General features: G+C 37.1%; 1 protein-coding gene across 3 annotated transcripts in view; it reads right to left on the bottom strand.

Annotated features, from left to right (window-relative positions):
• Window positions 1-312: 312 nt before the first annotated feature.
• The window catches only part of LOC149785641 (DDB1- and CUL4-associated factor 7), a 41,024-nt gene continuing 16,592 nt past the window's right edge, over window positions 313-24,744 (bottom strand). For all 3 annotated transcript variants that reach the window (XM_089979469.1, XM_089979472.1, XM_089979470.1), the window contains exons 5-9: window positions 20,572-20,685; window positions 13,595-13,727; window positions 11,292-11,443; window positions 9,564-9,681; window positions 313-2,049 (exon numbers count right to left, since the gene is read on the bottom strand). In XM_089979469.1, coding sequence (XP_089835595.1) covers window positions 1,877-2,049; window positions 9,564-9,681; window positions 11,292-11,443; window positions 13,595-13,727; window positions 20,572-20,685 — 690 coding nt within the window. In that variant the 3' untranslated portion in view covers window positions 313-1,876. The remainder of the gene's footprint in view (window positions 2,050-9,563; window positions 9,682-11,291; window positions 11,444-13,594; window positions 13,728-20,571; window positions 20,686-24,744) is intronic.

Genomic DNA, 24,744 nt, shown 5'->3' with positions numbered 1-24,744 from the left:
TAATTCATTTTGCTGCATTCTGTTGGCATTTCATTCATGTCTGCATTTCATCTATCGTCGCACCATTTGTTGTTTATGATCTCAAAAGTGCATTCTTATTATGGATTTACTGTTTCCATTCAGTGTCCTTTCATTTTCATCTGTTAGGACTAAAACGGAAATACATTTACTTAAGTCAGGTTTTCTGTTTAGGAGTGTTAAAGGGAAACTGTTGCTTTAATATCTTCTTGAGCAAAAGTGTGTAACATAGCATCTGCATCAAATGACAAAGACAGCATGGAATTTATGACAAATAAAACATGACAACTTCAATAAATGTAAAAAATTTAATTGTTGGTGTTTGTCAGCATATTTTATTATTTTAATATGTCCAAAAAAAATTATATCAATACAACCACTGGTAAAAATGTCCTAACATCAATGGCGATTATGTCTGCCTTGATCAAAACAATGTCACAGCTTTTGAAGTGAAACATTATCAATGCAAACCATCTCATACCAAATTACAATGGAAAGCAATCCCAAAAATTTAGTGGCAGCTTAAAAATAATTTATTTTCAAATCTATTGAAGAAATTCAATCACAATGGTTCATTTCATTATTCAACATATTGCATTTTTTTCATTTGCTCTCTCCATTTTCTAAAATATACATTCATCATTTCATTTGTCTTCATTTTGTTCACATTCATTCTGCATTCTAATCATATGAAATGGTAATTGCACCCACCCACCCTAGTCAAATCTATCTCATCATATTACTGAAAATTAGATTTGTGCAATTCAATCTAATGGTAAGGGTGCTTTAAACATTATTTTTTGCATGAAATCAGAAATTCCAGATCAAGATTAATCTTCTGGCTCATTATAATGCGCGAGTCAATAAACTTAGCAATCTTGCAATGCACTCTTCTTCGGTTGTACCAAAACAATGAAATAATCTATTTTCACCATGCATGAGCTTATCCTAGTTTTATAGAAAAATGTCTGCTATAGCTTTATCAAAACTCAAGGTGTGAACACATATGGGGAACACTGCTTTATCTCAACACACTTTACATCAACAGTCACCAGGTGTGACCAAACATGGTGAACACTGCTTTATCTCTACTCACATTACATCAAAGGTCTCAAGGTGTGACCACATACAATGAACACTACTTTATCTCAACTCACATTACATCAAAGGTCTCAAGGTGTGTCCAAAACATGGTGAACACTGCTTTATCTCAACTCACATTACATCAAAGGTCTAAAGGTGTGACCACATACAGTGAACACTACTTTATCACAATAAACATTATATCGATGGTCTCACGGTGTGACCAAGGGATGGTCAAAATTCCTCATTATGACCTATATATTTTACACTTGCTTAGCCTTAAACCATGGCCAAAACTCTATAAAGTTGAATTATATCTTCCAAATGGTTTCCAAATAGAAACATTTGCCTTTAAGCCAGATGGAAATTATTATTTCCATGCTGTTGTTATTAAAGCCCAAGGCCTACTTCAATGATAAAGAAAAAGCAATTAAATCAGCATAACTTCAGTTTACTTACCCATACCCCTGAATATGTCAAAATATCCATTACAATTCAGAAGAAAAAAAACTTGGAACAAGTGCACAGTAACAACATACATACTTTTCACAACTGAGATATTCTACTGTGTGTACACAATTATGAATCATGTGAAAAATATAGGTATATTAACTAGTACAGTCTTCAACCTAGTCAAGTTGAAATTCCAATGTCTGCAAGTCTATTGTATATCTACATGTTACATTCCACATGTATTTTTCATCCCTTCTATCTTAGTCAATCAAAGGAAGGACACAATACAGGATCCATAAAACATCTGTACAGTCACTATTTTTCACACTCTGAGGATCTCCAGACAGTTATTATAGCAGATGGCAATCCAGTCAGGCTGGGTGGTGGACCACTGAATCTGGTTGATCTCGCCTGATGCAGTATATGCCAAGATGGGATCCTCAATTGCTCGCGGCATCTGCTGAATATCCCATATTAATGCCTGATGATCATCAGCTGAAATAAAAACATTAAAATCTGGAGTATAGCTTACAATAAGCAAGAAACGAAGCTTAAAATCCCATGAGATGCAGAACAGACCTGATACACTTTCTGCAAGTTGTTCTAGGGTTTAACACCATTTTTCAGCACAGGATAGGCTATACATGGCGGCCAGTATAACTGGTGGAGGAAGAACCTTGGAAAACCGAGGGAAGAACCACCGACCCACAAAAAGCTACTGGCAGGCTTTCCCACGTACCCACGCTAGCCGAGCCTTGGACTTGAACCCACGCAGACAGAGGTGAGATGACAGTGATCCTGAATGGTGAGTGCTTTAGACCACTCGGCCACTCTCTGCAAGTTGTGAGAGGTAACTAATGCAGCAGAAGGTATAGTGTCTTCGACTTAATATGCAGTGCCTGTTATAAAACTGCCATTAAAGCTTAGGTCAGGTACTATGGCATGTCCTCAGGCAAGGCACTTTACTCAAATTATCTTATTACTGAATAACCTGCTTGTGTTACTGTAAGTTCAGACACCAAACCAAATGGAAAATTCAACAAAAGGTAAATGGGTTGATTCATTTTGTTTATTAAGGTTATAAGGTTCAAAAAGTACTCAAATAAACTCAAATGCAAGGAAATAACAAATCATTATAGTTCTACCTTGCTGTCATGACTAGTGGAGCAATGATATACCAGTATACTGTGGTCTGATGTTCTGGCATTACATGCCACAATACAATTTTGTGTATCAGGATTTTTTCATGGTCATGCTTTCATCCTACAAAATAAGTGTATTCCTCAGAATTTTTTAAATTTAATTCAAGAACTATACCATCTTTTTCTTCTAGGTGCACTCTTAGCAAGAGACTGCAAGAGAATGTAAAATGTGCCGCACAGTACCTTCATTCAGTCACAGTTTAATGGGTTGGGTATGGCAAGTCAAGACCTTGGGGATATATTTCAGGTTAAAAATAAATAATTTATATACTTCATTTTGTTATGTTCTGTTCATACTGACACTAAATGAACAGTAATTATGAGTATTTGTAAATATATAGATTCTTCTAAAATATTTATTTTATCCCCAAATTGTATATGCAACAAAGCATGCAACATCTGCTGTAATTTGTGATATATTAGCTTCAGAGAATAAAAAGAGCAAAATATTTAAACAAACTGGTGCTATAGTTTATATTTAACATGTGAAATACCAGGTAGGTGAGACTGAAGTGCTTTGTTTTCTTGTCTCCAAAACTATTTATTAATTTCAATATTTTTACAAGCTGATAGGCATGTAGACCTGAATTTAAATTTTCAGAAATTAATTTTTTTTCAACTGGATTTTGAAATGATCCCAAACAAGAAAGCAAACTGTGCCATGCGGGAATTTTTGGGTTTAAGGAAAATGAAGAGTAGTAGTGAAATTGAAGAAGATACTGCCATCTGCAAGAGTGGGCACAAAGTGAACAAGTGGTCTACTGCACTCACTGTTAGGGATCACTGCCATCTTAACTGTATGTTTGGGTGAGACCCTTGGGCTCGGCCAATGTGAGTAAATAAGAAAGCTTGCCAATAGCTTCCCATGGGTCAGTGGTTCTTTCTGAGGTTCTCCACCAGTTATATTGGCCACCATGTATAGCCTATATTGTGCTGCAAAAACAGCATTCAACCCCATAACAACCACAACAACAACTTAAGCAAGAAGTGTAATACTAACATATGTTATAGTGGTGGAATGACCTGAGTACCCATCTAACTTGATACCACAAGATGTCAGGGTTAACAGCATCAGCAGCTGGGTCATCCAGTGGAACTACTTCGACCATGGTGAAAAGCGACGCAAAAACAATTCCAGGAATGTTTACAGATGCACTTACATCTATGTATAAAGACACAAGTGTTTGACATAAGAACATAAAAACTGCTATTGTAGGATTTAATGTAAATGATCTTCAAGTCTTCAGGGTTTCATAGAAATGGTTATGGTTTTGGACCCTTAATATGAATTACCAGCGTGCACATACTTCTCTGAAACGGTGGTGCCAGACATGTATAAAGCTTGCAGAGATATAATTAAAACAAGTTTCTTGAACCTGCCTGTAGCACGACTGTTACTGCTTTCATCTTAAATGAGGACTGGGGGCTCCAGTCTTTCGTTCTGCTGACCATAGAGCTTCCATGGAGTCGCACTGGTTTGAGTATAACTTTAGTATGGGTGAATGCTACTGAGGAATGGAGTCTCTGCAAGGATCCTCCCTTAATGATGGACAATATGGGTGTGGCTGCTTCAGAGTCCAGATGCAACCCTCATATAGGCTATTATGCTCACACTGTAAACCTAGCAGTGTGCAAAGCATTAATATCAATCGCATGTCAAGAATTTGTGGTCATATTAGAATGATTATATTATTTTTTCAAAGCAGCAATACAGCTGCTGTACTCCAGGCAAAACTAAATTGCTCAGACTTTAAAACCTGGTCTAAGATATTAGCACCTGGAACTCCACTGTTGACATGTCTGAGTGAAAGGTTCCCTGAACTGCAGTGTACTATTTATGCTGCTTTAGTTGCTAAGAAAGCAAGAAGCAATGCCAGTGACATCAATTCACTGTGGGAGAAAGATGCTGCTCTTGCTGAGGACCTTATGAACTGCAAAATTTCACTTTGAGAAATATGAAAACTATGAATTCAGAGCAGACACTTATGATATCACTCACACTTCCATTCCAGAAAAAGTCTGTGTCCATTACCTTAGCTGCCCAGGAAAATGAATGATATTGTCATATATATGAAAAAGGCCATATCTGATGATTTGTCTACCAATTAAATATACTAGAAATAACTGTAATAACTTTGACTTCTTAACTGATCTAAAGATTTTACTACACATAAAGTTAAAATCAAAAACAGAATAAAAGTATCAAAACTGTAATACACGTACAACTTTATATAAAATTATTCAAATTAACCGCATTGTATTTGGTCATGCTGCTTTAGTGATAGTGAGAGATGGTCACCACTCCACAAGGATGTTCTCCCATCCATTTGTATTTCACAGAATGCTAAGTTTATGTTTAAAAGTTCACACATCCATGCTTATTACCTTAAAATGGATGGCTTAACAAGTTGACAGTTGCCACTGGCCACTAGAATTGTTTTATATTTGTCATGTTGAATGTAATAAGAATTAACTCGAGCATTTATATCTGTGCTTTATTTTGTTAGGTAGAGGAAGAACCAGGTGTTTCTGCAGGAATGTGCACTATTCGATCCTTGATTTAAGTTAGTGAGCTAGAGTGAACAGGAAATGTTCGATGAAAATGAATAGCTTTGCAATTATCTCGAGTTAACCAAGTTGTCAGCATCCAACATAAGCCAAAGACATCTTCTCACCCACAGCTTCCTGTAGAACCATCCCTGGCAGAAACTGCTGATACTTACAAATTATTGTATTTTGTTCCTTTGTTGCTACAGAACACTCCAATGGCCTAAGTGGTTAGAGCAGGGGTGTCAAACTCAATCGCTCAGCGGGCCAAAACTCAAATCACACGTAAGGTTGCGGGCCGAACAGGATAAACATTCAATAAGCGGAAAATTAAACCTTCTTTAAACATTAATATAAATTAAAACAGCAAAAAGTTTTAATAATAAAAAATCATTGGCATACCCATTTTCACTCTTATGCCAATTTGTCAGAGCTGGATGTTTGGCATCTTTTCTTGGCTACAAGTTTGTTTATGTTGGGAGTAATGTTCTGTGTCATTGAGATTCTCATGATGGACTGCAAGTGTTCATCAGTGAGATGACTCCTGTGTGATGTTTTGTTAATCTTCATCACAGAAAACAGCTGCTCACACAGATATGTGCTACCAAACATGCTCAAGGTTCGAGCCGCATGTAGACGAAGCTGGTGCATCTCTTCAGGAATGAAACGAGTGAACTGTGCAGGCCCCACAGTGTCGTACTTTGCCTTTAGTATCCCATTACACTGCAGCTCTATTAGCTCCATCTGCAAATTTACAGGTGCAGTTTCCACGTCTATGGCAAATGGGTTATGAAACAGCTCAAAATTACTTTTCTGTGCTTCAAAGTCACTAAAGCGCTGTGCGAACTCGGCGCGAAGTAAGCTAAGTTTTTCAGCAAAGTGTGCATTGGGAAACACCATAGCCTAAAATTCTCTCGGGCCGGATATAATTGTACGCCGGTCAAGACCTCTTGGGCCTGATATAATTGTATGCCGGGCCTGATGTGGCCCGCGGGCCTTGAGTTTGACACATATGGGTTAGAGCATCCACCTTGGATGTGGGGGGTTGAGGGTTCAAACCCCGACCGAGTCATACCAAAGACTTATAATAATGGTACTAGCAGCTGCCTCACTTGGTGCTCTGCATTAAGAGGTTAGTGTTAGGACTGGTCGGCCTGGTGTCAGGATAATGTGACTGGGTGGGACATGATGCTACATGTCTGCTGCATGAAGCACCAGTGCTAGACATCATTATAAACTGCCACACTGCAGACATTGTAGTGATATGACTACAAATTGTTAAAGCTATGTTAAAAACCAAATCACAAACACACACACACACACATTGTTGCTATACTTGCTGGTCCTTTGGGATTACTGAGAACAGTCATTTCATCTGAAAATGGAGTTCCAATCAGGGCACTGCTAGGTAGGCAGAACTGATTTATTAAAACTGAATCTGCCATTTTTTTTTGTTTCCCTGTGTTATGTACTTCCAAAAGGATTCCCTTTTAAAATATTTATGTGCATAATATGTGTATAATACTCTTGTGCAACTGCCTCCCACCAACCCAGAGAAAAACTTTTCCATTGATGAACAAAGCCATATTTAATACGACATTTTATTAATTAACGTTTTTACTAGATTCAAACTTTTACACAAGAAAATATGAATGAAAGCATTAAAGGGGTCTGGCCCACTGAAATTCATTTTATTTAATTCTGTCAGCAGATGAAGTTAAATCAGATGAACCAGCTATAAAAGTCCTTCTCTGACTGGACTTGCATCAAGTTTGGGTGATGTTATATGCGTCAGGGAGGACAAGCCAACCATAATCCAGATCTGACAGAGTGAAGCACGAGGTTGACTTGTGCAGGAGTAAATGTTTAATAATGTTGGATGCGGATCCTGGAAAGTTCAGCAGTACAACTTTCCACTCCTTGCACAAGTAGTCAGAAAAGATTATGCATTCCTGCAACTCCCATGTCCTCAGAGAGTCTTTAGTACAGCTGGACACATTGTTACCACATGAGGGGACTGCTTTAAGTTCTGATGTTGATAATGTTAAGTTTCCTCAATATGCAGTGATTTATTTATATTGAGATGATGATGATGATATTTAGCATCTTGCTAAAAAAATGAAAAAAAGTGTGTTGAGACTTTTAAAACAATGCTCTTGTGAATTTAAATTAAGACAGACTGGCTAGAAATGGCAGTGAGATTTTTATTTGCTGATAATTTGACTGCTTTCATGTGTTTGTAGACTTGTTTCATGACTGGCTAGAAATGGCAGTGAGATTTTTATTTGCTGATAATTTGACTGTTTTCATGTGTTTGTAGACTTGTTTCATTTTTATATTTTATATGTTCATTTGAATGCCATCTGAAGTTGTTCATTTGACTACATCTATAGTCTTACAGGGTAACATCACATGGAGATGTTGTATTTTTCAAGCTGTAATTTTTTATTTATTGTATTGTTTCCTTTAAGTGTTACTTTAGTGCAGTATATATTGTAGTATGAGTTTTGTACATCGCAATATAGTTTTGTGCATATCATTGCACCCCCTGGTTATGACTGTCTCAAACAGAGCTATTTACAATGTCGTAATGCAAAGAACCCCTCCTGATATAATTTGTTTGGCAGGGCCTCAAACAAAAAAGTTAGTGGAAAAAGTGCTGTACCCACAACTCTACAAACTAGTTATCCAGCTCATGCAAGAATTAAACGTTGTTAGTGTGCAGAAGCTGAAATCTGAGAAAACGGTCCATCACAAAATTAATGACATCATTTCCTTTGAATTTTAATCTTATGGGAAGCAGACACCTGAAAATAAACCCATCTGAGAACTTGTCAGCATAAAGCTGCACATAAAATTTGCTTGAAACCCACCAATCCTACATAAAATTATGATGTGGAATCCAAAGGAGAATAGCAAATCGCAGGCATTATATCCTTATAAATCAATACACATAAAGCTGGAAAACACATTTATTTGAGGACTTGTTAATACATAACTGTGTATCAAATTTGGTTAAAATTTCAACAATCCTTGAAAAAGGGACCATCATCATTATAAAAGTGCAAACTAAATTTGGATGAAATCCAACAACCCTTCATAAAATTATGTTGCAGTTATTACTTAGGAGGAAGGTCCATAACTCTTTAAATGTTATCAAGTAACGTAAATTTAAGTCAATCAAGGTCACAACTTAAGCCCACATTCCAAATACGGTTGAAATCAGTAACTACTGCTAAGCTTATGCTACAGTGTGCAAATTCAGCAGGATGGGCAATCAAGGACCATAGGTCCTGTAAATCATATTGTACATGGGCAATCAAGGACCATAGGTCCTGTAAATCATATTGTACATGGGCAATCAAGGACCATAGGTCCTGTAAATCATATTGTGCATGGGCAATCAATGACCATAGGTCCTGTAAATCATATTGTACATGGGCAATCAAGGACCATAGGTCCTGTAAATCATATTGTACATGGGCAATCAAGGACTATAGGTCCTGTAAATCATATTGTACATGGGCAATCAAGGACAATAGGCCCTGCAAATCATATTGTGCATGGGCAATCAATGACCATAGGTCCTGTAAATCATATTGTACATGGGCAATCAAGGACCATAGGTCCTGTAAATCATATTGTACATGGGCAATCATGGACAATAGGCCCTGCAAATCATATTGTGCATGGGCAATCAATGACCATAGGTCCTGTAAATCATATTGTACATGGGCAATCAAGGACCATAGGTCCTGTAAATCATATTGTAGATGGGCAATCAAGGACCATAGGTCCTGTAAATCATAGTGTGCATGGGCAATCAAGGACCATAGGTCCTGTAAATCATATTGTGCAATGTTTTAAATCACACCTATTCAAGGTCTGGTAAATATATATGTTACCTGGTTTAAATCCAACAATATTAAGTAAAGTGTGCTCAGGTTGAGAAATCACAAGGCCAAAACTCCCGTAAATAATGTCACAGAACTGCAACTCATTAAAGACCTTATCAATATGAAGATGCTTGCTAAACTGTTTGTTGAAATCTAACAACCTTTAAGTCTGTAAAATTATACTGCAGTTAAGGAAAACAATCAGGGGCCATAACTCTAAATGAGGACCTGAACTCTAGTTAAAATCCAACTATTCCCAGGAAAGTTGTGTTGCAGAACCAAACTGCTAACAGATGGACAGACAGTCAAACAAAGTTGATACCTATAGGGCTTCTATAACTGTGTTGAGCGGGATCCTATTTACCTGCAGTACAAATATGACAGCTGGAGTGAGGTGCCCATGCAATTCCATTAACACATGCTCGATGGTTGTTCAGTCTGGCTACTGGGGTGCATGGAACTCGTACATCCAGGATGATCACCTACCAATAAAGAGAATAAAGATTATATACCAATTCAATGAGAAAAAAGTTAAGAACTGAGTGTTTAGCACATTTCTTTATATAACATGCGAAGTGAGCAGCTTCCGAAATGAAATTATTTTGATATCTAAATATTCTCAAATTTCCTTTACACTGAAGGCTATCTGATGCAACCTGAGCAATTTTTTAAAATTTAAAACATTCCATAAATGCATGACTTTTTATTAAAAGAATCTATCTAGTTATTTGTAAATTTAAAGAGAGATTTATGCCAACCCAAAAAAGATTTAAGAAACCTACAAGATCTTTAACTTAGTTTTTAAAAAAATTCCTTTTACACTTAAACCTTAAGTTAATTTAATGCTTCGTTCTGGAGTGATTTTCGTATCTTCTATACTGTTACATCCTTGATATTAAATGATATTGTATCATGTTACTGTATCTGGATCCATATTAACCCTTATATTGTTTTGCAGTACAAGATCCCTCAGTGTTTAATTGTTTTGAGAAGGTAAAACAAACTGTACGTTTCAATAAATATACACAATAGATACACAAACCCTATATGAAAAATGATGATGGATGTCTAAACTTTAAGTTTAAGTGGAAAAGTTTGGAACATGTCGTTACTAAACTAAAGGTAAATCTCTCCAACACCATTTCCAAAGATTTATCTGATAGGATACTAGAAATAAATAAACTCAAAATTCCAAAGGTCACCAGAACATGAACTTGTATAGTATCTGTTAGAGCCCTACATATGGTTGTAGATATCTGGATTAAATCAGACTGCAATATAGCTTCAGTTAAGTTCACCATGTGTTCTAAAATCTACCAACAAAACAGGTTCTGACTGTTTTGTTAAGTTAGAAAGTAGTAACAATTCAATGAGACTACTTGATATTTTAGCAAGTTTTTTCATTTATCAGAGTGCAGATAAAGTTTGTATTTTATTAAATGCTGAAAAAATCAACACTTTTCTTGTGAAAGAGAGGTTAGGAAACATAATTTTCAACATGCTAGAAAATGAATACCCAGAGTCATAGGACATGCACGAGGACTTAACCTATAGTGCTTTACTCTGAATTTGATTTCATATGTATAAAAAGCCTTTAATGACATTTAGAATACAATTATTTGGTCTACATGTCCTCGTGCTGTACGTTCATATTCCTGAATCAATGAACAGCTTCAAGCAAGTATATAAAGCAATGAAAGTAGACTGTTGTCTTAGTAATATCTGAAATCATCATATAACTGTACATTCCAACATCCATAACAAGTGTACCATGAATGGCATGGCACATTTCATGTCAATTGAAGCTATGAGAATGCTGTAGTGAGCCCACTACAGTGTGTTGGCCCAAGGAAACACTAAAAAAGTTCATGATTATTCAAAGAAAAGGCACAGAAATGTAGCTAATATACAAACCATATCAAATGACTTTTTAACAGAATATACACGTCCAGATTCATGACATTACATCCAAGACTTACAAAGAAATGGTGCTACAGTTAAAAACTTAACTTTCTTGCATTTAAAGAAGCAATACAACCTATGCTTAATAACCATGACAAAAATCAAAGACCAATATTTAACCAAAACCTACCTCCATGGCATCCATAGCCATAGTAGCAAGGTAGTTAGGGTCCTGTTTGTTCCAGGCAAGTCTCAACAGTGGGTGGTGCTGCGGGTCTTCATAAATAATTGTTGAATGCTCAAGGTGCCGCAAGTCAAACATCCTCACTGATCCATCAGCACCTTTACATAGATACATTTGCATTTGTAATGGATTGGTCCTGTCATAACATTGGAATTATTACTATGGTCACAAATGACAATGAATAATTTCTTGAATGAAAGCATAAAAATTTGTATTTCTGCATAACAAAGTTACATTTGGGCATCATTAGCCAAATAAATCAACCCTCCCAAATCAGTGCTGATACTGAAGGATGATATGTGGGTCTGATATCTATTCATTAAAATGTGCAATTTTGCTGCAAGCAAATCTTTCACGAACAAAACTGCATACACTTTTGACACATACCAGTAATTTGTAACAGCCATATCTAACGCAAAATTTAAAATAACCACAGGACAGATGGTTGTACTGCTCCAGATGGATTTACAAGTCAACAAACAAAGGATTTGCTCCAGAAATATAATGTACATATCACCAAAAAAACCTTCAGCTGACAGAAGCTCCACAGCCACAAGAAATACTAGTAAGTGTATAAAATGTACACTCATGTGTGCAGCCAAAACTGGCTGCAGATATTTGCAGCTTTTAATGAATTGGCGATGTCAGCCCCTAAACCAAAGATCAATATCATCACAGGTATGAGGCTGATTTATCAGCCTAGGGCATCATGACTTGTGTATGATAAGATTTTCCTCTAAATATTCAATCAGTTTATGAGATATGGCTCATTATAACTCAACAAGTAAATTATGAGTCAAGAACTTCTGTCTAGTGACATAAAATTTCAGCTGCAGTGAAAATACGGCATACTCTCAATATAATGACAAATGTGACTGTTCCAAACATATTTTATCTTAATGATTTAAAAAAGTACAGAGATGCTGCTAGGATTTTATCTGAAGGGTGAAATCTCTCCCTTGTCTTGGAGTAAAAAAAAACTTGGAAGGGGGTTAACTATAATTCATTGTTTACCCAGTACTTATATACCCATCCCTCTTTCTTTCTATTCTACTCTTGTTTGGTCTCCATTTTAATCAAAATCCTCAAATGACTCCGTTCTAGCTGTATATGCATTAATCTGTTCACTGTTTCTGGGTCTAACCTGTTTCTTATCTGTTTATGAATAGTGTTCTGTACTGAGAACTCCCTTTCACAGTCTGCCATCCAAAGGGGCATATGCATGGCTGGCACAAACCATTCTTTATGGTTACTTTGCAGAATTTTCCACAGTTCATGGGTACTGTCTAATGGACATCTCTATTCCAAAATGCATGTAACTCAATGTGTCTAGTAAGTAACAGGTTTTTACCCCCCAATTTTGTGCAAGTCAAATATTATACAACATACCTTCCATTTCGTGTGTAACCATTTTGACGGTAACAACCATGATTTCTGAAACTCTGTATTAAATGTTGGTTTCTTCTTTAGCGGTTCATCTAACCCCACATCTGACATCATTTTAGAATTATCACCCTCTCTTTGGAAAGAAACTCTACTTAAACATTTACTTTCTTCATTCTGTCATTCACTTTCTAGATTCACACCAGCAATGACTATAATCTCACCTTCAGGAAATGGATCAATGTTTGCATATGTTCAAAACTTTCTTGTACACATGTTTCTAGTATAAATAATTACTGGGATTTCCAAGAATATTTTTGTATTAACCTACATTCACATACTTTGGATCTACAGATGTACTTGTATCAAATAAGTATCCTCACTTTTTACTAAGTTTTAACATTGAGTTTGTTTTAACATTTAATAAAAATTTTATACTGTGCAGGGTGCATTTCATAAGCACAACTTTGAAGTAATTTGCAAAAGTTATTATGCATCACTGCGTTACAAGTGTTCAAATTCATAAAATGCAAGATGTGCACACTTGCAAACCCTAGCAGCATAAATGAAAGTAAGGACAATTTTCATTATACACATAGGTGTGTGTGTGTATGTATATGTGTGTATATATATATATATATATAATAGTCTAGCTATAACTAATACTAAAGTCAGATTCTTTTGTATGTGGATGATGACCATAATTCACTGTATTTGTTTTGGCAATTTATTATATTCACAAATTTAAATGTTTACTAATTTATGATTTACATGACATACATCTTGCTGCATTATGGTCCCTTCCATAAACAAGACAATGGCAAATCAGTTTCCAGGCTAAATTCTAACATACAAACAATACTCACCCACACTGGCAAACATGTCCCGACCCCCACCAGCTCTGCTGAAGGCAATGTCATAGACTTCCTTGTCATGGGCAATCAGTTGTGTCTTGACATGCCCTGACACTACATTGACCCTACCCAAAACCTGACCAGTCTGAAATATAAAATATGACTCAAAGGTTAACTGCATGTTAGTCACCTTTTACTACTGTGATACTGACCAGTTATATGTTCTCTGGTATTTCAAAAGAAACATTTATTAAATAATGTCATGCTCAGGTAAAACAAGTGTGCAATAAATGGAAAAAAGCAGGGTTTGAACAGTACCTTTGGTTCACTGTGCTGATTTTCTTAAAACCACCAACTAGAACAATGATACTAAAAAAGACATTTCCTCAAAACAACCAATAATGAAATAGTCTTACATAAAGAATGTCCAAGCTCTATCGGACTATAGTAGAAATATGTACAATTCTAAAAATTGCGTCTTACTTAATTGGGCAATTCTTTTCTATTCAATGGTGTTTGAAAACTATATCCTACTTAACTTGGCATTTCTTTTCTATTCAATAGTCCTATTTTTGTGTTTGAGCTCATATTTTTCATAACATATGGACAATGTGTACACAAGTGATCCTGCAACAAGAAAAATATAAGAGGGCTTCACTATCCTGTGACCAAAACACCCGATCCTCTGATCCTTCAGTTTGTCTCCCTGATCTTCTATGAAGTTTATTAAATATTTAATTCAAATAGTCATTCTGCATACTGCAGTGTTTTATCTACCTTTGTGTCATGTGCCAAATTAACACAAAACAAAGGTTTGGTCCAACTACTTTAATGGCTAGGTTACAACTCTCCCAAACAAGGAAAACATGCACACATCAGTTTCTTACGCTAATGTTATAATAAGACATAGGAATACAACAGAGTGTGGAGCCTGGAGCTGAACTTATGTGAACTGTAACTGTCACATCATTTGTAGCAACAGAAAGAGGCAGAAAAAATAAAGTGATTCTCACAAGAAACTATTATTTTATGCACACGCTTGTCATGCAATGAAGCAAGAATTTGCATTCACTCAATTGTAGGGGCCCCGAGTGGCCGAGTTGTCTAAAGCGCTCTCCGTTACGGATCACTGCCATCTCACCTCTGTCTGCGTGGGTTCGAGTCTCGGATTCGGCTAATGTGGGTATGTGAGAAAGCCTGCCAGTAGCTTCTCGTGGGTCGGTGGTTCTTTCCGGGGTTTTCCCTGGTTCTTCCTCCACCATTAATACTGGCCGCCATGTATAGCCAATCGCGTGCTGAAAAATGGCGTTAAGCCCTACAACAACAACAACAACAACACTCAATTGTATGGCTTGCTTTGTTCCAAGACCATGTCATCATTCGACTGAAAATGGTGCCCAAAGCAAAAAGATTAAAATAGATCCGAAACTAATGAAATTATCTTTTGGACTGTGTTTACGACCAACCGATGATGATAATAATAATAATAATGAGGACTTTGTATAGCACCTAATCTTTAGAAGCTCTAAGCGCTTTACATTACACAACACCTATAATATAAAAAACACAAATAATGATATGATTACAAAAAAAAAAACACCATGCAATTAGAAAACATAAAAAAAACATGCTGAAAATATTTAAGGTAAGAAACATTATTAGGTCTTTACGTTTGTTCTTGCAGTCGAAATAAGTGAGTTTTAAGAGCACTCTTGAATGGGATCACTGTGTCTTTGTGTCTAAGTTCAGTGGGCAATTCATTCCATGTTGCTGGGCCCTGGTATGCAAAAAAACGTTGTCCATATGACTTTGTTTTCATAGCGGGAATAATGAGTATACGATTGTCAGATGAGGAGCGTAAGTATCTTGCTGGTGTGTATACATGGGGGAGGTCAGATAGGTATGTTGGACTGGAGTCCATCAGTGAAAGGTAACACAGAGAACAAATTTTGTGTTTGATTCTGGATCAAATGGATAGCCGGTGTAGGGTACAGAGCTGCAGGGAGGTGTGCTCTGATCGTGGTACTCTAAGTATGAACCGAGCAGCTGTGTTTTGAACTTTGTGAAGTTTCTGGAGTAGATATTGAGATGAATCAGACAGAGTTGAGTTACAATAGTCCAGTCTTGAAATACAAATGAATAAACAAGTGTTTTAGTGGCATCAACTGAAAGATAATTGCGAATGGAGCTGATATGTCTTAGCTCAAGATATGCAGCCCTGGATATGTTCATGACATCTTGGTGCAATGTGAGAGTACTGTCCAGAGTAACACCTACGTTTCATACTGACTGTGTGAATTTAATGTTGCTGTGCTGATATTTATTGTTTGAGGAAAAGGGTGTGAATGAGAAAGTTTTGTGTTGTGATCAGAATGGCCTCAGTTTTATCATCATTCATCTACAGCTTGTTACATGTCATCCATAATTTCACATCAGAAATGCACCTCTCTACACCTTGGATGGTAGCATCAACTTCAGTTGGGTGGCCAGATTTGTATATTTGGGTGTCATCAGCGTACAATTGGTGAGACACTGGATGATGATCTATGACACTTGAGAGTGGCTGAGTGTATAGAATGAAGAGAACAGGTCCAAGAGCAGACCCCTGTGGAACACCACAACATAGATCAACTGGGCTGGAGTGTTGTCCATTTGCAGACACAATTTGTGTCCTTTTCACCAAGTAGGACTTGAACCACAGTAAGGCTGTATCATGAATGCCAAATACATGATGGAGACGGTGAAGTAATATATCACAGTCTATTGTGTAAAATGCTGCAGACAAATCAAGGAGGGTGAGGACTGTAATCTTTCCGCTATCTAAAGCAGAGAGAATGTCATTAACTACTTTTAGAAGAGTAGTTTCAGTACTGTGGCAAGGGCGATATGCAGATTGTACATTGCTAAAAAGACCGTTTGAATTCAGATGAGATAAAAGCTCGGATAGAACAACCTTTTCTAAGATTTTTTATATGAACGGTAGATTAGAAACTGGGTGGTAGTTCTTTAAATTGTTATGGTCTAGTGTTGGTTTCTTCAGCAGAGGCTTTACATGGCAGTTTTGAAAAATGATGGGAATTCCCCGGATGAGAGAGAGGTATTAATAACATCAGTTAGTGAAGGCAATACTGGATCTAAGCACTCAAGCAGCACTGATGTTGGGATTGGATCAAGTTCACATGACTTTGGTGCACTCTTCATCAGGATTGTACGTACGAAATCCATAGAGACAGGTTCAAATGCTGCTAATGGTTGCCGCTGAAATTCTGTTTCCCAACTGTATGGTGACGACGAGTCAGTTGGAATTGTGGTGTCAAGCTTATTTCTAATGGTCTGTACTTTGTCATGGAAGAAATTTGCAAACATGTCCAGAAGGTCGATTGGAGAGAAGGTAGTTGGAAGTGGTGTACATTTGTTCCTTGACATTAGCTTGTTAGTAATCTCGAAGAGCTCTTTGCAGCTGGAACCTTCCATGATCTTAGTACTGTAGTGGGCTTATTTCGCTGCATGGACTTTGTTTGGGATGTTCTTCTTAGCGACTTCATAGATTTGCTTATGATTAGTGAGTCTGGTGGAAAGCCAAAGCCTCTCAGCTTTACGGCGGTCTCTTTTAGCAGTGCAAAGCTGGTCCCTAACACTGCTATACCATGGAGAACACATCTTAATTGATACTCTGCACTTGGTAGCTGGGGCATGTTTGTCGAGCAATGAAAACAGGCAGTTATTGAGTTGTTCTGCGTAAGCAAGTTGTTAGGTCTGCTTGGATGTCATGCATTAGTTTGGTTCTATTTATCATAAGGAAGTTTCTCTTAGTAGCAGATAAAGGTGGATGGTTAAGGACTGATACATCAAAATGGCATATAATGCAGAGGTGATCTGATGCAAGTTTGTAGGATACCAGGGAGGACTGTAGAATGTTATCATCAGGTCTATAAAGAATCTAGTCTAAAATGTGACCATGTTTATGGGTGGGTTGGTTAACTGACTGTTTGAGGTTGAAAACATTAATGGAATCTAGGAATTTTGAATGTGTTTGGGCTTCCGGGACAGTCAAAGTGAAAGTTGAAATCGCCAAGAATAATCAGGTTGCCACCTATCGAATTTCCATACTCCAGGAGATTCGGAAACTGCTCCAAAAAGAGAGATTCAGTCAGCTTGTTTTTTTCTAATAGGACGAGGGCAGAAAAAATGAACTGACCTTTGCTCCAGTGTGAGTGTGGTTTGGACTAGTTCAACGAAGTGAGGTCGAAAATGAATGTTGTGGTGTGGTTAAGACGTTTGATCATGGAGTTCTTTGTGATGACAGCAATTCTGCCTCTGCGAGAGTGGCGGGGGAACGACTTGATGGAGTAACCAATGGGTGCTAGATCCGCGCACTTGGGCTCATTGCCTGATGTTTTTAGCCATGTTTCTGTCAGGAAAAAGATGTCGATATTCTGATAGTTGATAAAATTAACTATTTCTGTGTGCTATTCCGGTGGTCCTACTGATTGGGCATTGAATAATGCAATACGCAGAGGTATCTCTTGGATAGTTGACACAAAGGTTGATGATTTAATAGGGATTTGAATTAGGTTATCTAAATTAATGGTCAAATTTGTAAATTGTTGAGCCAGAAAGGGCATAAGGGAGATAACTAAAACTCTTCTTCTGGTTCTTCGCCGGCCAGATTTGAAACGTTTCTTTTTTCACTTCTGTTTACATTTAAGTAATGATGAATTAGTCCCAGTTCGTTTAGTCTAGAGCACAATGTAGTGTGGAGAGCCAAGGAGTGGTCATTAAAAGCAATTAATGAGGGTCCGTCATAGCATAAACGGGTTGACTGGCGAGTATGACGTGATGGCGGTTTGTTCAACAACAAAGGAAGTTGTAGCAGTGGAGCAAGACAGCTGAGAAAAAGTCTAATTGTTCTCATTTCCAAAACAAGGAGATGAAGAAACACATGCAAACCGAACAACCAATACATGATGAACACAATAACGTAGACAAAAACAGGCAACAAGCACATATATCATGAAAATGGCACAAAAAAACGGAACAGCTTGTTCAAGCTGGTTAAGCTATAGCAGCAATCTTGAACTCAAGATCCTGGTAATACTATCGAACAAGTGGAGTCTTTATCATCCAAAGATGAGGTAACGGTTACTCATAAGATAAAACATAATTCTGTGCAGCAAAGGTTGAAAACATAGAGCTGGCTCCGTTTTCAAAAAGAAGTTAAGTCGAGTGAAGAATGTGAAAGTGAAGACCTGCAAAATTTGCCATAACTGACAGCAAAGGCAGATGAAAGCAATGACATAGCCAACAATAAATGCCTTGTCATATATGCTCAGATTGTTTCTGATGACATGAAACCATCACCAAAATATTTAACAAATATAAAATGTTCAGATGCTTCTGACAAGGGAATTGCCTTATTGGCTTTAGTCACATTATATAACTAATATTTTCGTTGTGTATTTAAACAATGTAATTATTTTAAAAAAACTACTGAAGAGTGATCACTGGCTTGAATAGGACTTATAGGTTTGGATTTTGACTCACTGTTCTTGGCCTTGATCAGTCAAATAAACCCATTTGTAGATAAAATACTGTATCTTTATTTCACCCTATATATAATGTTGTTTTTTTAAATCTGTTTAACAGACAAAATTGAAGCCAAAAAATTACTGTTTTAATGGAATCACACAACTGTCTGAAAAAAAATGCCTCTATATTGATAGTTCGCCTATCCTTACCTCTATAAACAAACACAACATTGAAGACACACCTACAAATGTGATAAACTTAGCGCAAGCTTCCTTTTTCTACCAATGGCAGTCACCTACCTCCAGTATGAAAATTGTGCAAGTAGCATCTATACCTGGAGTCCCATTCCTTGTTCTTCCAGTAGCACACTCATTTGCCTCCAGGCCCCATTCTGTGCAAGTAGTGTCCAGATTTCAAGTCCCATTCCTTTTTCTGCTAGCAGTACACTCACCTTGACTCTAAAGTGTTCAAGTAGGGCCTATACTTGAACTAACAATCCTTTTCTTGTTCAAAGAACAGTACACTCACCTACCTCCAGTACCCCATTATGTACAAGTAGTGTCTATGCTTAAAGTGAAATACCTTGTCCTGCCAGCAACACATCTGCTTACGTCCAGTCCCAATAATGTACAAGATGTGTCTATACTTGAAATGCCATTCTTTTTTCTACCAGCAGCACACTCACTTACCTTCAGTCTCCACAGTGTGCAAGTAGTATCAATGCTTCAAGTACCATTCCTTTTTCTACCAGCACCACACTTCCTTACCTCAGGCCTAACAGTGTGCAAGTTGTGTCTATACTTGAAGTGCCATTCTTTTTTCTACCAGCAGCACACTCCCTTACCTCAGGCCTAACAGTGTGCAAGTTGTGTCTATACTTGAAGTGCCATTCTTTTTTCTACCAGCAGCACACTCTCTTACCTCAGGCCCAACAGTGTGCAAGCTGTGTCTATACTTGAAGTGCCATTCTTTTTTCTACCAGCAGCACACTTCCTTACCTCAGGCCCAACAGTGTGCAAGTTGTGTCTATACTTTAAGTGCCATTCTTTTTTCTACCAGCAGCACACTTCCCTACCTCAGGCCTAACAGTGTGCAAGTTGTGTCTATACTTGAAGTGCCATTCCTTTTTCTACCAGCAGCACACTCCCTTACCTCAGGCCCAACAGTGTGCAAGTTGTGTCTATACTTGAAGTGCCATTCCTTTTTCTACCAGCAGCACACTCCCTTACCTCAGGCCCAACAGTGTGCAAGTTGTGTCTATACTTGAAGTGCCATTTTTTTTTCTACCAGCAGCACACTCACTTACCATCACTCCCCATAGTAAGTGCTGGTCCTTGTTCAATGAGCAGTGCACTGATTTACCTCCAGTCCCCCATTCTCAACTAGCAGTGTCAATGTTTGAAGTGATATACCTTATTTTGTTCTTTTTCATTTTGTCTACTAGCAGCACACTCACTTACCTCCAGTCCCCATATTGTGCAAGTAGTGTCTATACTCGATGTTCCAAGCAAATTTGGATCCACTTCATTCCAGTCAAATGATGTCAAAGGAGCACAGAAATCAGAATTCTTGTTCTGTATGAGAGAAGTTACAAAGATGATCAGCCTAAATTTAAAACATTAGGAATTTTGTTTAATTATTTGTATATCGTGAAAACTGTCTACAGAAGACAATCAAATGACCGAACATATCATATGTGAACAGTCATCCTTTATACAGAAAACTGTAAAGAAACTAAGAAACGGGATTATCATATATTACATAAAAGTCCAACTACAAACAACAAAGACCCTGATCTGCTGCCATATAATACATTGGCAGATCAAGGTCTATATTTCTTGTATTTAATACTCCTTGCAAACTGCACAGAACCAGATCTGCCTCAGCAATTTGTGATGGTAGACCTGGATCTGTGCAGTCTGTAGCTAAACTCAACTGTTACAAGTTAGTACATACGGTAGGTACGTGTTATCTGTCATTAACAAGTGTCCCTTATTTGTAGATGTGTCCACTAAGACAGGATTCACTGCAACTCGTCAGGATTATAAAGCAGTAATGGTAGCAAGTTTATATATATATGAAAACTGAAAAAAGAATGAAGTGGACCTTGAAACAAATTGCTACAGGAAATGGGAATTGTTTGGATAGGAATATATACACGTTACAGGCTATGTGAAAAACTCGGCGACAGAGAAAAACATTCAGATAACAAGAATTGTGATGAATGACCTTAGATTAGCCTACCTTTCCAAGTGGACATAAATGTGGTCTGGATAACCTAATTATCAAGGATGGATAAATAAAGTTTAATTGTAATGTATATTCCACTGACGGAGAACACAGATTTGTTGTTTCTAATCAAACCACACATAAACTTAACTCTTAGTAATGTTGTGTTATAATTACAGTTTTGATTTTTGAAAACTGTTATTATTAGCAATATTAATGATGAAAAACTTGTGAGCAACAATTTCAGCAAATCAATACATTTGACAAAGCTTGACAATCTTGATCCTAAAGAGATGAAAAGAAAACCTAAGTTTTCTTACATGTTAGTTAAATTGCCTCAACAATATTTATGCACTTATCTGCTCTATAATGATTAACATATGGAAATTTGTCCCAAAAAAATTAAAGTCAGTATATGTGCACTGAAACTAGTCAATGCAAAACACTAGTCTTAATTTACTCCATGACTGAACACAGCTGGGAACAGAAAATACTGACATACAAACATAAGCCGACATGCTCAGGCTGGAATAAATGGTGGAGTCAGAACCAGGGAAAATCACAGAATGAACTGGCAACCCACGGGAAGCTATTGGCAAGATTTCTCACATACCCACATTGACCAAGCATGACTCTCGAACCCATGCAGACAGATGAGAGATGGCAGTCAATGGTAAAGACAAGTGCAGCTTTAGACCACTTGGCCACCTGGTGCCTAACTGAACAAAAAACCCGCTATACATGTGACAGTGTAATCAGGTCATCTACCATCATAGGATGTGTAAAATTTCATGGTTTTGTTGAATCTTGCAGAATTAGATTCAGGGCTAGCCTGAAGAATTCAAAGCCATAAAAAGACTAACACTTCATTACAAATAGTACCATACATGTAAAAATCTAATCAGGTCATCAATATATGACCATCAAAATCTGTGTAAATTTTATGACTCTACATTTAATAAACTTTTGTATGATGATGCTGAATCAGACCCTGGGCAAAACTGAAAAACTTGAAATCATGAGAGCCCAAAATTTTGTGGCTCTATGTTGAACAGTTCTTGTGCAATTACACTGAAATGGATGCAGGCATAACTTACAGAATTATAAGCCACAATGGGAATAAATTCATTACAAATAGTTTTTTTTTAAATAAGAAAAGCTAATTAGGTCATCTACTTGTGTGTAAAAAATGTCAAGGCTCTAAGTTTAAGAGATATTGTTCCACTATGCTATTGTTGTTGTTATAGGGTTTAATGCCATTTTTCAGCACAAGATAGGCTATACATGGTGGCCAGTATTAATGGTGGAGGAAGAACCCGGGAAAACCCCGGAAAGAACCACCAACCCATGAGAAGCTACCGGCAAGCTTTCTCACATAACCACATTGGCCAAGCCCGAGACTCGAACCCATGCAGACAGAGGTGAGATGGCAGTGATCCATAACGGAAAGCGCTTTAGACCACTCGGGGCCCTTCTACTATGCTATAATGGACATTTGGGAGACATTTTGGTTTGTCATTTGGTCACACGAATGTATGCATTTTATAAAGTAGCATTTTAGGCCAACTTAACACAACAGTAACTACAACTACATTGTGCCAACTAAAGGTGAAGTTTGAGAAAAGTAAAACTGAATTGCAAATACTTTTAAGAAGGTAAACCTTTCAAATACATGTAAAAATGATGTACAAGAAGATAAAATATAAAATATATAAATGTTAAAATTCTGTAAAATGTTTCCTAAAGATAAAAACTGTTGTGGGCTTAACCAGTGACACACGGGAAGCTACAGGCTAGCTTCTCACATAGCCATGATGGCAGCCTGAGACTTGAACCCATGCAGACAGAGGTGAGATGTCAGTTATCTGTAAAGGTGAGCAATGATAAAATGTTTATAGATGTCTAAACTGCATCACAGGATGCACATCATACTGTATTACAATAGAACAGAACTGATTTATCCAGCAGAGATTCCATTACACCAGGATAACCCCGTTTTTATCAATAAAATATGCCCCAGTTCCAGATAAAACAGGAGTCTGTTGGTATTTGTGAACTGATAAGCTGTGAATGTGTTTTATGTTGTGAAACTATCTCAACATGAAAGTCGGTCATAAACCAACTTCTTTTCATTTGTTACAACTGTAGTGATATCCCTGCAGATTTTGATATGGGGCTCCTGCAACTACTTACAATTTACCTATAAATTATATATGTACTATATATAATAATACAAGGAAGGATATATTTCCTATTTCTTCAGTGACCTATTCAAGAACTCACATCAATATCTCAGGCTTAATTTCCTGTGGAGCAATAACTTTAGCACGGATGTTTAGCTCAGAGATTTGATTTTTTTTTAGGCCTTTATCAAGTTTAACTCAATCCCACCTTTAAGAAATGCTATGCCATTTTCCAACATTACCACCTGGACATGGCTATGATTGCACCTGCTTAATTTGCTAGTGTAACATGCTGAATGGAATACTACTTTCTCACTGGCTGACCGAAAATAATGTAATATGACTCTCATAACCTCATTTTCAGTTGACCAATTAGTGGAGAGCATTCCAGTCAGTGAGTTCACCTGCATAATAAGGTAGCACAATCATGGCCATGGCAGCAGTAACATCAATGTCAATTCATAAATAGGTCAAGGACTAATGGCATAAGGTAATAAATATATATATATATATATTACATAAAACCCCTGTGATTCAATGCAAATGTCAAGAAGCAAAAAGATGGGTACTTTAAATTTCATTCTTTCATGCACCTGCACGTAGTCATATACAGCCAGTTAGTGACAGACTGCAACAATACAGCACTGGAGGAGAGTTGGCCTATCTCTTTGATGGCTTCAGGCGGTTACAAATACCGTTTGAAGTCATCAAAGAGAAAAGATGATTCTCCTTCTGGTTGTGCCTAATTGCAGGTGTGCTATACAATATAAATTTAAGTACCCATCGTTTTGTTTCTGTCCTTTTGCACTGAATTATCTGTAATAAATTATTCCGTTTGTACACCAGTTGTGCTTTTATTTCTTCTTGTCCAAAACAAATCAATATCCACCTGTTCAACGGCTGAGGGACCAGTTTTATTTTTTATTTGTGCTGATTTTTATTTTTTGATAACCATAAGTGGTGTGTCCTGTAAGCCATGGTTAAGCTGAAAACTTTCACTTACCTCAAACCACTTAAACTAAGTTGTTCCCATGGTGCATATTCTTCGGGTAAACATGATTAGTCAGCCCATTATAGGCTATACACGGCAGCCAGTATATCTGGTGGAAAAGAACCCAGGAAAAACCACTAACCCACATGAAGATACTTGCAAGCTTTTCACATACAACAGCTGAGCCTGAGACTTGAAGACACATGGATAGAAGAGATGGCAGTGATCTG

This window comes from Sinohyriopsis cumingii, chromosome 13 (assembly GCF_028554795.1).
Source record: "Sinohyriopsis cumingii isolate HCF-2022 chromosome 13, ASM2855479v2, whole genome shotgun sequence".
NCBI classification, from domain to species: domain Eukaryota; kingdom Metazoa; phylum Mollusca; class Bivalvia; order Unionida; family Unionidae; genus Sinohyriopsis; species Sinohyriopsis cumingii.
Note: the sequence above shows the minus strand (reverse complement) of the source record. Positions and strands in the feature narration are given on the sequence as shown.